The sequence below is a fragment of the Episyrphus balteatus genome, chromosome 2 (assembly GCF_945859705.1).
Source record: "Episyrphus balteatus chromosome 2, idEpiBalt1.1, whole genome shotgun sequence".
Lineage (NCBI taxonomy): Eukaryota > Metazoa > Arthropoda > Insecta > Diptera > Syrphidae > Episyrphus > Episyrphus balteatus.
In genome coordinates this window covers 58,127,721-58,139,825 of record NC_079135.1, presented here as the reverse complement: position 1 = coordinate 58,139,825, position 12,105 = coordinate 58,127,721, and the positions used below count along the sequence as shown (strand labels likewise).

General features: G+C 33.6%; 1 protein-coding gene across 1 annotated transcript in view; it reads right to left on the bottom strand.

Moving 5' to 3' along the window:
• Window positions 1–3,060, bottom strand: part of LOC129908819 (homeobox protein unc-4-like) — a 40,439-nt gene extending 37,379 nt beyond the window's left edge. The window contains exon 1 of the mRNA XM_055985623.1: window positions 2,136–3,060. Coding sequence (XP_055841598.1) covers window positions 2,136–2,613 — 478 coding nt within the window. The 5' untranslated portion in view covers window positions 2,614–3,060. The remainder of the gene's footprint in view (window positions 1–2,135) is intronic.
• Window positions 3,061–12,105: the final 9,045 nt, after the last annotated feature.

Genomic DNA, 12,105 nt, shown 5'->3' with positions numbered 1-12,105 from the left:
TTGGGATACAAGATGAAACACGACTTTACCACTTTCACTACTATACCACTTTCAGTACCGCAGCACTTCACTCTCCATCGATGATGAATAAAAAAGAGAGACAATTTTTTTGTACATTTACCCTCAAAAAAATTTATAAAAATTTTATTTTGAGTCGTCTTTTAGAAAATTGCCCCTCCCTCCTAAACGTGGAGAGATAGACCCCCTACCATAATAAAAAATAATTGTTTAACTTTTCTACAAGAATCCGTTTAACTTTTCTACAAGAATCCGTTATCCACTAATTTTTACCGCCTTAATTATGGTACTATCGCCCAAAATGACAAAACACTTTAATCTTGTTGGTAAACGCTCAATTTTGCGAGTAATTTTTCTGAAATGAAACTACAATATTATTATTGTAGCCTAAGGCCAAAACAGAAGTGCAGTAAAATAAAATAACACGGAGTCTTATGGCTTGAAAATCTGCATGCAGCGCAGAGCTGCAAGATGTCTTTATTTCTAAATTCGCTGCCAAGTTTCATTGCAGCTACAACCAGAAACAATTAAAATACAAAAAAATTAATTAAAGAATATTGGCAGTGGACAAAATCAATAATTCAAAAATAATTGAATTTATAAAACGAAGTATAACCATCCTGTTTTGTTTTATAAATTCACTTATTTCTTCCATTTTAAACGCGTATTATCCATTTTAAACGCATAGAATCGTGTATGAAAAAAAATTCAATTTTTTTAATGATTTGTTCCTTGTCAGAAACTTCCGAAGAATGATAGGCATGCTTTGAGTTTTCTTGCTTATCTTTTCTGGACCATGGAAAATTACGTCGGCGTGTCGGTCTGTGCGTCTGTACGTCTATGCATCTGTACATCCTTCTGTACACATTTCATCTGCCTCAACGGATATACACATTTTCGAAAAATTTCTTTCAGAGGATTTTTATGGAATTGTGAAGGTTTTTCTTTTTATTTCTCGCTTAGAACGTGACTGTGCGCGTACTAGCAGCCACAGCCAACTAAATTATTGCATTAGTACCTGGGTACCCTAGTAAAAAAAATACCTCGATTGAATTGGGTGTAAAATATAAACAAATGCGTCCATAACTGACACTAATACAACTCTTAATTTTTGTAAGAAACAGATTGTGTTATGACTTTTCGGCCCTTGCGCCCTTCACTTTTATTTTACAGCGATTGTTTTTAACTAGAGATGCGTTAAATAGTTCCAAAGCCGGAACGAACAAGGAACGGTTCTTTTTTCGGTCGGAACTAGTTCCTGGAAACATATCCCAGGAACTATCAAGATTTACCATTATTTTTGAAGGTAGTACAAGTCCATGGTAAAAAAACATTAAATTTGGGGTATTCATGAAAACAAAAAATAAAAATTCAAACTAAATCTTAAATGTAGCCCGTTTATAAGTCCGATTTAAAGATCGGATTGAATCCAGTTCTATGATTATACTAGATCGAGGAATCGATCAGTATTCAGTTTTCTATTCAATATATTGACATAAAAATAGAAAAATCTAACCAAAACACAAAGGGCAAAAGAAAATAGATAACATATATATACAATAAGTTTGGAAATAGGTATATATGCATGTTTTCGATTCAGCTCCCCGATTCGGATCTGAGCGTGTACCTGGATTCAACTTGGATTGAAATTGCCTTAAAAACGAAGTAACTGAAAAAATTTTCGTGCGAATGGCAACTCGAAGGAACTATACAAACAGATTTTACTCATACTCCGTAAAAAAAAATTCAATAACAACAAAAGACATTTAACTAAATTAAGGAACAGAAACATGTTCGCTTTCACTTTGTTTCTCGTTCCTCTTGTTTTGTGTTTGTGGCTACATAGTCGGAACGATGGATATGTTAAAATTCATTTTGTGGAATTAGTGGAACTGTGTCCGAGTGAGGAACTAGCTCCAGGAACTATTTGGCTCCGGAACTACCCATCTCTATTTTTAACTGTTATTGTGTTATTCGAACTCGATTGCCCCCCTCTGCCTGCATAGGTAACTACCCTAAAACGTACATGTGTATTATGTAACACCTATCCGTGCGCGTTAAGTCATCGTCTTTCTTCGGTAATTACATACCTCGATTAACATTAAAGTATAACTCACCATTGTCCTCATTAGACCCCTCACTTGGAGGTCCTTGGGGCATTTGCCTGTTCCCAGATGTAATCAGCAAGCGATGGTGTATCGCTACTGATGCAACCGCTGCTGCTGCTGCAGTCTGCTGAGCCGATACATTTCTCATCGCCGCGTTTAATCCACTTAAATTAGCGAAGGCATTTGCATTAGAACTGGCCGCTAAGGCGGCTGCACTATGCACCGGGTTAGCATCAAATCGATGTCTCCCCAAAAATTGTCCACCCGTACCACCTACGTTTCCACTCATGGCAGCTGCAGCTGCTGCAGCCCCACCAAAAACTCCGGGCACTCCGAATTGTAAGAACGGTCCCCATGCCGGCACCCGATTTCCCGGTGCACCTAATTGTGCCGCTGCTGCTGCGTATAATTGCAACGCAGCGGTAGGATGCAACCCTTCCGACGGTACGTTTGACACCACTTCTGTCGACTGTTCAAGCACCATCATTCCACGAAAAACACTTGAAACAATCTTTACTAATTAATTAAGCTCAAACAATGCACATCAATAAAAAAGTTCAACACGAGAAATCGCTGAGAAATCCACATTTAATTAAATGCTTACCCCGCCACGGCAAATCAATTTTCTATTGTACTGTCAGTTCAATTACAGTAAATTAGAGCCAATTATTATTAACCAACACACGCACATATACACACACATTCTGACTGACAGATTTAGATTTACAGAAAAAATTTATAATTCGTCGACCGTTACTCCCAACTATCCGACTTGAACTAAACTTCAAAAATGTTGTAGGGCTCGATGAAGTCCAGTAACAGAGTGTAGTATTCGATCACATACACTCAAAGAAAGGCGGGTCAAATTTTCCTTCCAATGAGAGTTCTGCCATTGTTTTATTTTTTTAAAGGGAGATGGTTATTTTCCATTAATATAACTGTGAAAAAGAGATGGTTTCAAGAAATGGTAGATGTTCCACGGTATTGGCTTTGTAGCAGCAAATTAATACTCACCCTTTTATATAAATGAACCACATCTTTGATGATTGAGAGAGCCAACTAAGCAACGAATGGAATAAAAATACTGGGAATTTTCATCAAATGGGAGGAGTCTGGTAATTTTTTTGTTTGAAATTATTTTGTCGTGAAATATCGTTTTATTCACCCGTGTTTCAAGCTGAGAGCAAAGTGTAATGCCTTTAGGATGGGGGAATTACCAGTGGGAGTTACCACCACCATAGGATTTAAGGCGAGCAATTTGCTTTTAATTTGTTAACATAAACGCCTCGATTTAAAGAAAATGCGCATGAATCATTTTCAGTTCACTTTCCGGAGGTTTTTCTATTTGCATGAGTCCATTCTGAGAGGACTTACCAAATAACAATCGGGTACTGTACCTCTACTTTAGCAAAAAATGTTCGTCTCGTTCATCAATTTAAGGATTTACTTTCCCGACTACATAGGTACTCTCTTCACAATCGGCAATTCGTTGTCAGACTCATTCCCCACTCTTCTAGTGTAGCGTAGTGTAGTGTATGGAAACCTTATGACTTTGTCACCTTGACTCTCCACTTTGGGCCGAACTGAAGCCCCCTCTTATGTCCGTATATCGCCGCCATTATGTCCTTATATCTCTTTCACTCTTTTGCTTGGCATCAAAATCGCTTGAGAGTGGTTTTGGTGGAAACCATTTGGTTTGGCCATGTGCGGGTGGCTACGGCGCGGAGGTGGTGTTGGTGGGGTTCAGAATTTTTGATATGTTGGCAGGTTGCTTAATTGGTGTGCGCCGTAGTGATAATTTTATAAATGACGTCAAAGTTTTGTGGCAGATTTCTTCGGGCTTTAACTCAGACCGTAAAATATGGCGTAGAAATAATACGTTTTTAAGATGGTTGGACAGCAGTGGTGGTAGGTATACCTACCTACCTACCTAGTTTTTTTTATTTTGCTTTGATGTGATAAAACTTAATTAATTCTGTTTTCACTTGGTGTGGTTTCCCAAGGACTAAAACTAACACTGAGACCTGAGAGATAGATTGTTTTTTCCGAGTACCTATACTTATGTAGGTAGATATTTAAAAACATAGGATGTATTCTTGATGCTACCAGTGATAATAGGCTACATGTCGGTATCAATGGACTGGGGTTTGGTATTTTTGTTTCTAATTGAGTTTGAACTAAATTTTGGGTATTGAGGGGGTGAATTTTAATTTGAAATTAATTAATCCAATGGACGTTGGAAGCGTGAAGTAGGTTGGCGCCTACTTTACGTAAATAGGAACCTTCTTATGATTCTTATGAATTAGTGGCCTTCTTTAAGGCTGGGTACCACCACATAAACGGCTCAACGTTTATATTTTGGTGGATAACTTTCACATTTTTAAAGATAATTGAATGAAAACCCAGAAAAACATTCGCTGCAAAATTACAAAATGTCGCAGTCAATTAAACAATAAAAGCAAAACATGTATTTTTAACAGCAATTGTAGTAACATTCACAAATAATTTGAGGCTTAACAGCGATTTTGCGTAAAAATGTAAAAATCAATGCAAATTTTTAAAAACGACCGACAGCGCGTTGTCAAAATTTTGCTGTTAAAAGTAGGTAGGTACGAATAGGTAGGTACTTATATGTGTAATGTGTGTGATATCTACAGTACAAAAAAGTTGGCGTCAAAATTCTGCCGGGGTCAAAATTCTTTTGTCAAAATTCTGTTCTTTAAAATTCTGGGGTCGAACTACGGCAAACGTTCGTTAACGTATGGTTGCTATGTGTCCCTATCTTGTTCTACTAATTAAATAGAGAGAGCAATAAACAAAACGTTAACGTATGATCGTAATCGTGTTGGGTAATTCGACCCCTGCTTTCAAAATTCTGTTTTTCAAAATTCTGTCAAAAATACAAAGTACTTACAGTACTTTGTCAATTTTTTGTAATATTCGTATAATAATTGAACATTATTTAATTAGGTATTCAAACAAAAATTGATATTCAAAACGTTAAATAAGAATAGGAATATACTTTACCACACAACATCGTTTCTATACCTAATTAGTTTTCAACAGTATAGGTACCTAGTAGGTACATTAATTAGGTGTATTTTGGTTAAGTAAACGCATACCTATGCTATGAAAAAAATTTGCACAATTTTTTGAAAAGCAGAATTTTGAAAGACAGAATAGAAAAAAAGCAGAGTTTTAAAAAACAGAATTTTATTGAAAAAAGCAGAATTTTTTAAATCATAATTTTGAAGTCAAAATTTTGACCCGCTCCCAGTACAAAGTTGTAGAATTCACAACAAGTGCATTCAAAGCTGCGACAATTTTCTGTACACAGAAAAAAATATGACCACATAAAAACTAACAGGTTGCCATACCTATTGTTTTAGTGCCCATATGTTTTAAAAGGAAATCTTATTAAAATCAACGATTAATAAGGTTTTTCTATAGGGATGTCTTATTGCTTTTATAGAGAAAATCTTCTTAAAATTTCAGTGAAAAGTTAGTTTTTTTTTCAACTTGGCACTAGAACAAAAATCGCGAACAATTATTTTATACCCGGTTAGTTCAGGTGGTAGGGTGTGCGACTAATGATCTGAAGACTTCGGTTTGATCCCCGGCCTAGTCGCCGTTTTTTTTTTTTCAAAACCCGATTGTTTTTGATTTCCTTCCTGGATGAAAACCATAGAGATATTTTATCATTAGAAAGAACAAAAAGTAGGTACCTACCAGAGATCCAAATGAGTATGTTCGAACCTGTTCGAACAATTTCAATTTTTTAAAATGATCGTTCGTGCTCGATCGTTTTCTCTCTATACTCGTAAATCATTTTACTCATAAACAAAAATACTCACAAACAAAACCATACAAATTGTTTGAACTCATGAGTATAGGTACTCGATCCTCAATACCCACGAACAAAATTACTCGTAAACAGATTGACTGTTCATAAACACTAGGCTTTACTCGAAATGATCATAAGTGATCGAAGTGTACGAACAGGATCGAAAAATCATGAACGGTTCGAACAATGAAAACAACCACTTCCAATTTCTACGTCCTATAGGTACCTGTTGCATATTTTTTTTATTTAGGTTGTGAGGGTTGGTTGTTTGCGGTAATGCAATTAAAGCAGGTTATTTTAATTTTACCATTGTGGTTTTAGAAAGGGATTTTCAATGACTGTGTAAATAAAAAAGTAATTAGTCGTTAGGTAACAATACAAATGGGGTAGTGGCGGGGAATGCCCAGTTAATTTGTGCAGGTAGGTGCGTAGTAGAAACATATCCCTAAAAAATATGCAATAACGTGATTTGGGATGATTGTTTTAAAACAAATTACTTTTTTTCGGGTAGGTAGGTATATTGGGGAAATTACAAATCAGCATGAAAGGGTTAAAGGGAAAGTTATGAATGAAATATTTTAGTTCAAAAGCTGATTTCTTGCGAGAACAATATTTAAATAGTAATCTTCTGAGTTCATTTAAAAAAGTAATAGTTTTATAAAAAAAAACAATGGAGAACAAAGTATTAGCTTAAATCTTAATAATAATATATTTTCTATTTGCGACAAAAGAAACTGCCGAAGTAAGGTATGGGGGACTTTTGGCGAAATAAAAAATCAAAATGGTTATACTGTACCAAACTTTGTGGCATGCAGATCGTGCAAAAAAGTGATGAAAAATTTTAAAACAACGACGAACCTTTTGAGGCACAGATGTTTTAAAGAAACCTTGCCAAATATAAACAAAGAAGTGATTGTGTCGATGGCCGATAAGAACGCAGTTTTTGATGTGTCCGTAAAGCTGTGTATTGAAGATATTAGACATTTGTTTTATCCCGAAATTAAAATGTCATTCAAAAGTGCGACGTTTTTATATCCCCCGTGCAATAAAGCAATTATTGTCCCCAACTGAAAAGACTGAAATATATGATTACATAAAGTCAATAGTTCCTGGTACTGCTGCTGCATCTGAAGATATTTTGGACGAACAACCAACAACTAGTTCCAGGGCCAGTTATATTTTCTCGTATTTTATGAATGAAAATACAACAACGAGCGTGAACTCTATTGATATTGAAATAGAAAGATACATTCAGTTTAATTCGAAAGGCCCTGTGGATATTCTTCAATGGTGGTGTGAAAATAAAGGCCAATTCAAAAACCTTTATGAAGCACATAAAATCTTGAATTGTATTCCCGCAACATCAGCAGCATCAGAACGAGCATTTTCACAGGCTGGAAATATAATTACAGAAAAACGATCGAGGTTGAACCCAGAAACTGTAAATAATTTGATGATTGCGAATTCAAACTTAAAGATAAATCCAATTTAAATATTTTTTTTTTCATAAACATCACAATTTTCATAATTTTTAATTTAAATTAATTTATTCAATTTTTGTATCTAGCATTAAGTTTTATTTAATTTTTTTTTTTTTGTGTATTTAATTTAATTTTATTCTAATATGTTTTTCTTCATTTAATTATCTTGTCAAAGTAATTAATTTAAATAAAACAAATGTAACTTGCTTTTGTGTACCAAACTGATTCTCTTTTATTTATGCTACAAGAAAAACCACCCTCGAACACTATGAACATTTCCTTTCCAGTTCGAGTAATTTCGATCACATTGATCATAAACAATTTGTTCACGATCATTTTACTCGATTTTACTCGAACAGAAAAATGATCGTTTGAACTCGTTTATAATGTAGGATTACTTACGAGTCATCATACTCCTAAACAGGAAAGCTCGAACATATTTGAATTGTGTTGATTCTGTTTGTTCGAGATCGTTTTTTTCGAGTAAGTACTCGAGTAAGTACTCGTAGAAATTAGGAGTGGTTGTTTTCATTGTTCAAACTGTTCATGATTTTTCGATCACGTTCGAACACTTCGATCACTTTTTTTTCAAAAGCGTGATATACAGGGTGTCCCAAAAGTAATGGATCAAACGAAATATGCTAATAGGCCAACTTAAGGGCTCTCAGAATTTGGTAACTTGTTGATCCCAATTCCTTACGGTTTTCGATTTAATGCAGTTTTTGTGAAATTTCGAAAAATCTCAACTTTGCAACAGTATTTTGCTTCCACCGCTCATAATTGATTTTTGTTTTTTACAATTCTTTCACTAAAACATTGCCTTATTATAAGAAATAGTTAATTAATCAACATATTTTTTATTTCATACGCCATTTTGCTGCAAATCAATTAACAGTTCCATGTTTTATAAAAACTCAATTTCTTACTTTTATTTCAGAGCAGCCAGCACCCTGAAAAAAATTTGTATTGTGTGGCACAGGTTTATTATTTTAAAAACATACCGTGTTATTGCAGTTTTCAAAAATGTATAAAAGTTTCCAAAGTTTGAGTTAGAACTAAAGATATTACAATTTAAATGCAACAAAACAGGGTTTTTCAGAGCAAAATAACAAACAAAAATCGAGGCATTTATTCAAAAAGAAATAAACAGATAACAGTCGAGAAAATTTGTTTATTTTTCTTTGTTATTTTTCTCTGAAAAACTCTGTTTTGTTGCATTTAAATCTTTAGTTCTAACTCAAACTTTGGAAACTTTTATTTATTTTTGAAAACTGCAATAACACGAAAAGTTTTTAAAATAATAAACCTGTGCCACACAATACAAATTTTTTTCAGGGTGCTGCACACAGGCGGATTTCTTTAAATTTGTGGCCAAAACTAATAAATCACTTTTCTAGGTAAAAAAAAGTAAGGAAATACTAAGTACAACATAATTTATTCATAAAAACAATTATTTTAAACATTATTCCATTATTTTTTTGTATAAACACATACATTATCTAATAAATACTTCAATTCTTTGGGATATTCGTTTTTTTTTTTTTTTTTGATTTTTTTTTTTTTGTATATTTTCTTAAAATATCTGGTACATATGGATCCGTATTAAGTTTTTACGGTATATAACCACATTTTCAGAAAAATAAACCTTGAAATAATACAAAAAGTAAGCTTAAAATCAAAATTAAAATTAAGGAAATTTGTTTTTTTTTGTCGTATTCAAATCAATATTTATGTGTATAATTCGCAGAGTAGCGCTTTGTAGCAGCTTAATTTGGCATATATATAAAGCTTATATGTGTACAATTTATATAAGTCTAACAAGGTAGTTCGATGTTACTGGATCTGATACTTTTAAGTCTTATGAAATGGTTTTCTTTTTAGGCTCTGCGAACAAATACTTTTTTTTCTTTTTTTTATTAAACACTTGAGAAATTAACACAAACTTCACTCAAAACACATAGACAAATATCCCCAGGTGCATAATCCATGATTCAAAATAAGTCAAACACTTTCCCGGCTTAATATTTGGAATTAAAAAGCACAACAAGGAATAAACCGCGATTAGTTGTTTTTCTTTAAGGTAAACTTTGTTTCAATTTTTAACTATTAAAATATGAGTTAAGAATTTTATGCGCCTGTGTGTGCTGCTCTGAAATAAAAGCAAGAAATTGAGTTTTTATAAAACATGGAACTGTTAATTGATTTGGAGGAAAATGGCGTATGAAATAAAAAAAATTTGATTAATTAAACATTTCTTATTATAAGGCAATGTTTTAGTGAAAAAATTGTAAAAAACAAAAATCAATTATGAGCGGAGGAAGCAAAATACTGTTGCAAAGTTGAAATTTTTCGAAATTTCACAAAAACTGCATTAAATCGAAAACCGTAAGGAATTGGGATGAACAAGTTACCAAATTCTGAGAGCCCTTAAGTTGGCCTATTAGCATATTTCGTTTGATCCATTACTTTTGGGACACCCTGTATATCACACTTTTGAAAAAAAAAATTAAAAATTACTTCAATTTCAATGGGTTTTTTGATAAAAACTGAATTTTTGCATTGAAATAATTGATTTTCTCAAAGACTTAGGCAAATAAGAACTTTAAACTTTTGCTATTTACTTTCAACAATTAGGGCTTTTGAATGAATAAAAAACAACTTTATATTTAAATGTTGAACTTAAAAAAAAAAATAAGTTAAGTTTTCAAAACTACTTTTAAAAAAAGTTCTTCGAAAATGAAATACTTTTTAATTTTTTTTCATAAACCGTAATAAATATTGACATTTCCTTTTATAATGTCAAATCATAATAAATGTGGCCAACAAAATTTGAAAATAAATGCATTTTATGTTTATTACGAAAAATTTTAAAAACGCCATGTTAAAATTTTGTCAATAATTTTTTTTTTTTCAAAAATCTGAGTTCAATTACCATTCTTTCGAAAGCCCTTCATTCAATTAACTTCATTTTAATTTAACAAATTTGACTAAACTTCTAGCTTTTTAAAAATGTATATTAAAATGTTGAAGGTGTTGCCGTTGTGTTGAAATATTTTTTTTGTGTTTGAAGTCAATTAATAAGAAAATTGCATCTATCGCTTGAACGATAGAAGATAGTCCCTCATTCCCGTATATTTTTTTCCTTGAATTTTCTAGGCAATCTTTTGGCATCAGTTAATTTATGAAATTTAAGAAAAAATTTTGAAAAAAAATTTTGTTTATTCACAAAAATCTTCAATTAAATTTAAAAAATCAAAACGGCAACACCGGCAATTTTTAATCTATAGACTTTAAAGTACTTTTAATTACCGACGATTGGAAAAAAGATCATCAAAATCTAAGCTGTTCGGCCGGTTTCCCTAATATTGCCAATTTTTGAGCTTTAGTTGCTTCACTACTACAGCAAAATATAATTCGTAAAAAACTACTTTTTATTTTAATTTTTAATACACATGTACATTTTACTAACCTTTTTTTCTATTTTTCCAGATGATGCATCCATACAAATAATGTGCCTAACTTGTTAAGAACAACCCAAAAAAGTGTTAAGAGGAAAAAATCACAAGCTGCCAATATTACAGGATCCCACTGCTCGATTTTGCATCTATCTGTTTTTTGATGAAATGTACATCATATCAAAAGAAATGACCCAAAGATTACAAAAAATCAGGGTTGCCTGGTCACAGCTTGCCGCAACCCTAGTGCTGCCAGGTTTAAAGAGGTATCTATACTTTTGGAACAAATTGCATCCACCTGTTTTTTGAAGTTAAGGCTTGGCCACACCGGAGGGTACGCGGTAGAGGTACAGGTAACGGTACGGGTATTTGTATGGAAAAAATTCCAAACTGACACATCAACGTTCGGGTGTGGAGTTTTTTAATACAAATATCGTTGCCGCTACCCGTACCGCTACCGCGTACCCTCCGGTGTGGCCAAGCCTTTATACTTCTTATGGGACGGTGGGTATGAAAAATTGTTTTTTGACAAGAATGTCAAAGGGATTATGACGCGACGCCAACTCCGAGACAATTAGGCAGCAGGGCTGTCGTTTCACCTTTATAGTTGGTAGCAGTATTTAAAAATGCAGTACGCTGCGGTACGGTAAAAAAACACACAACACGTCGCAAGTTGGATGTTTTATGTCGCAAATTGCGTGGCATGAACCATGTGGCATGAATCATGGTGCAAGTGCATGCGGCATGTGGCATTCAATATGCAAAATGTGGCAAGTAGCATGGGGCAAGTTGCATGTGGCAAGTTGCATGTGGCAAGTTGCATGTGGTAAAATGCTGTGGCAAGTTGCATTTGGCAAGTTGCATGTGGCAAGTTGCATGTGGCAAGTTGCATGTGGCAAGTTGCATGTGGCAAGTTGCGTTAGGCAAGTTGCGTGTGGCAAGTCCCATGTGGCAAGTTGCATGTGGCAAGTTGCATGTGGCAAGTTGCATGTGACAAGTTGCCACAAAAAACAAAAACGTAAATATTCATTTAATATACTGAGTGAGAAGTATAACTTCAGTCGCGTGTACATGTGTACACACACTCTTTTTTTTTTTTTGAAAATTCTAACACTTAATAAAAGCTTTATTATTCTTCTTTAAAATAAACTAGGGTTGCCATTCAAAATCTTGCCGCAAGTAGGGGTTCCCTGGCTTTG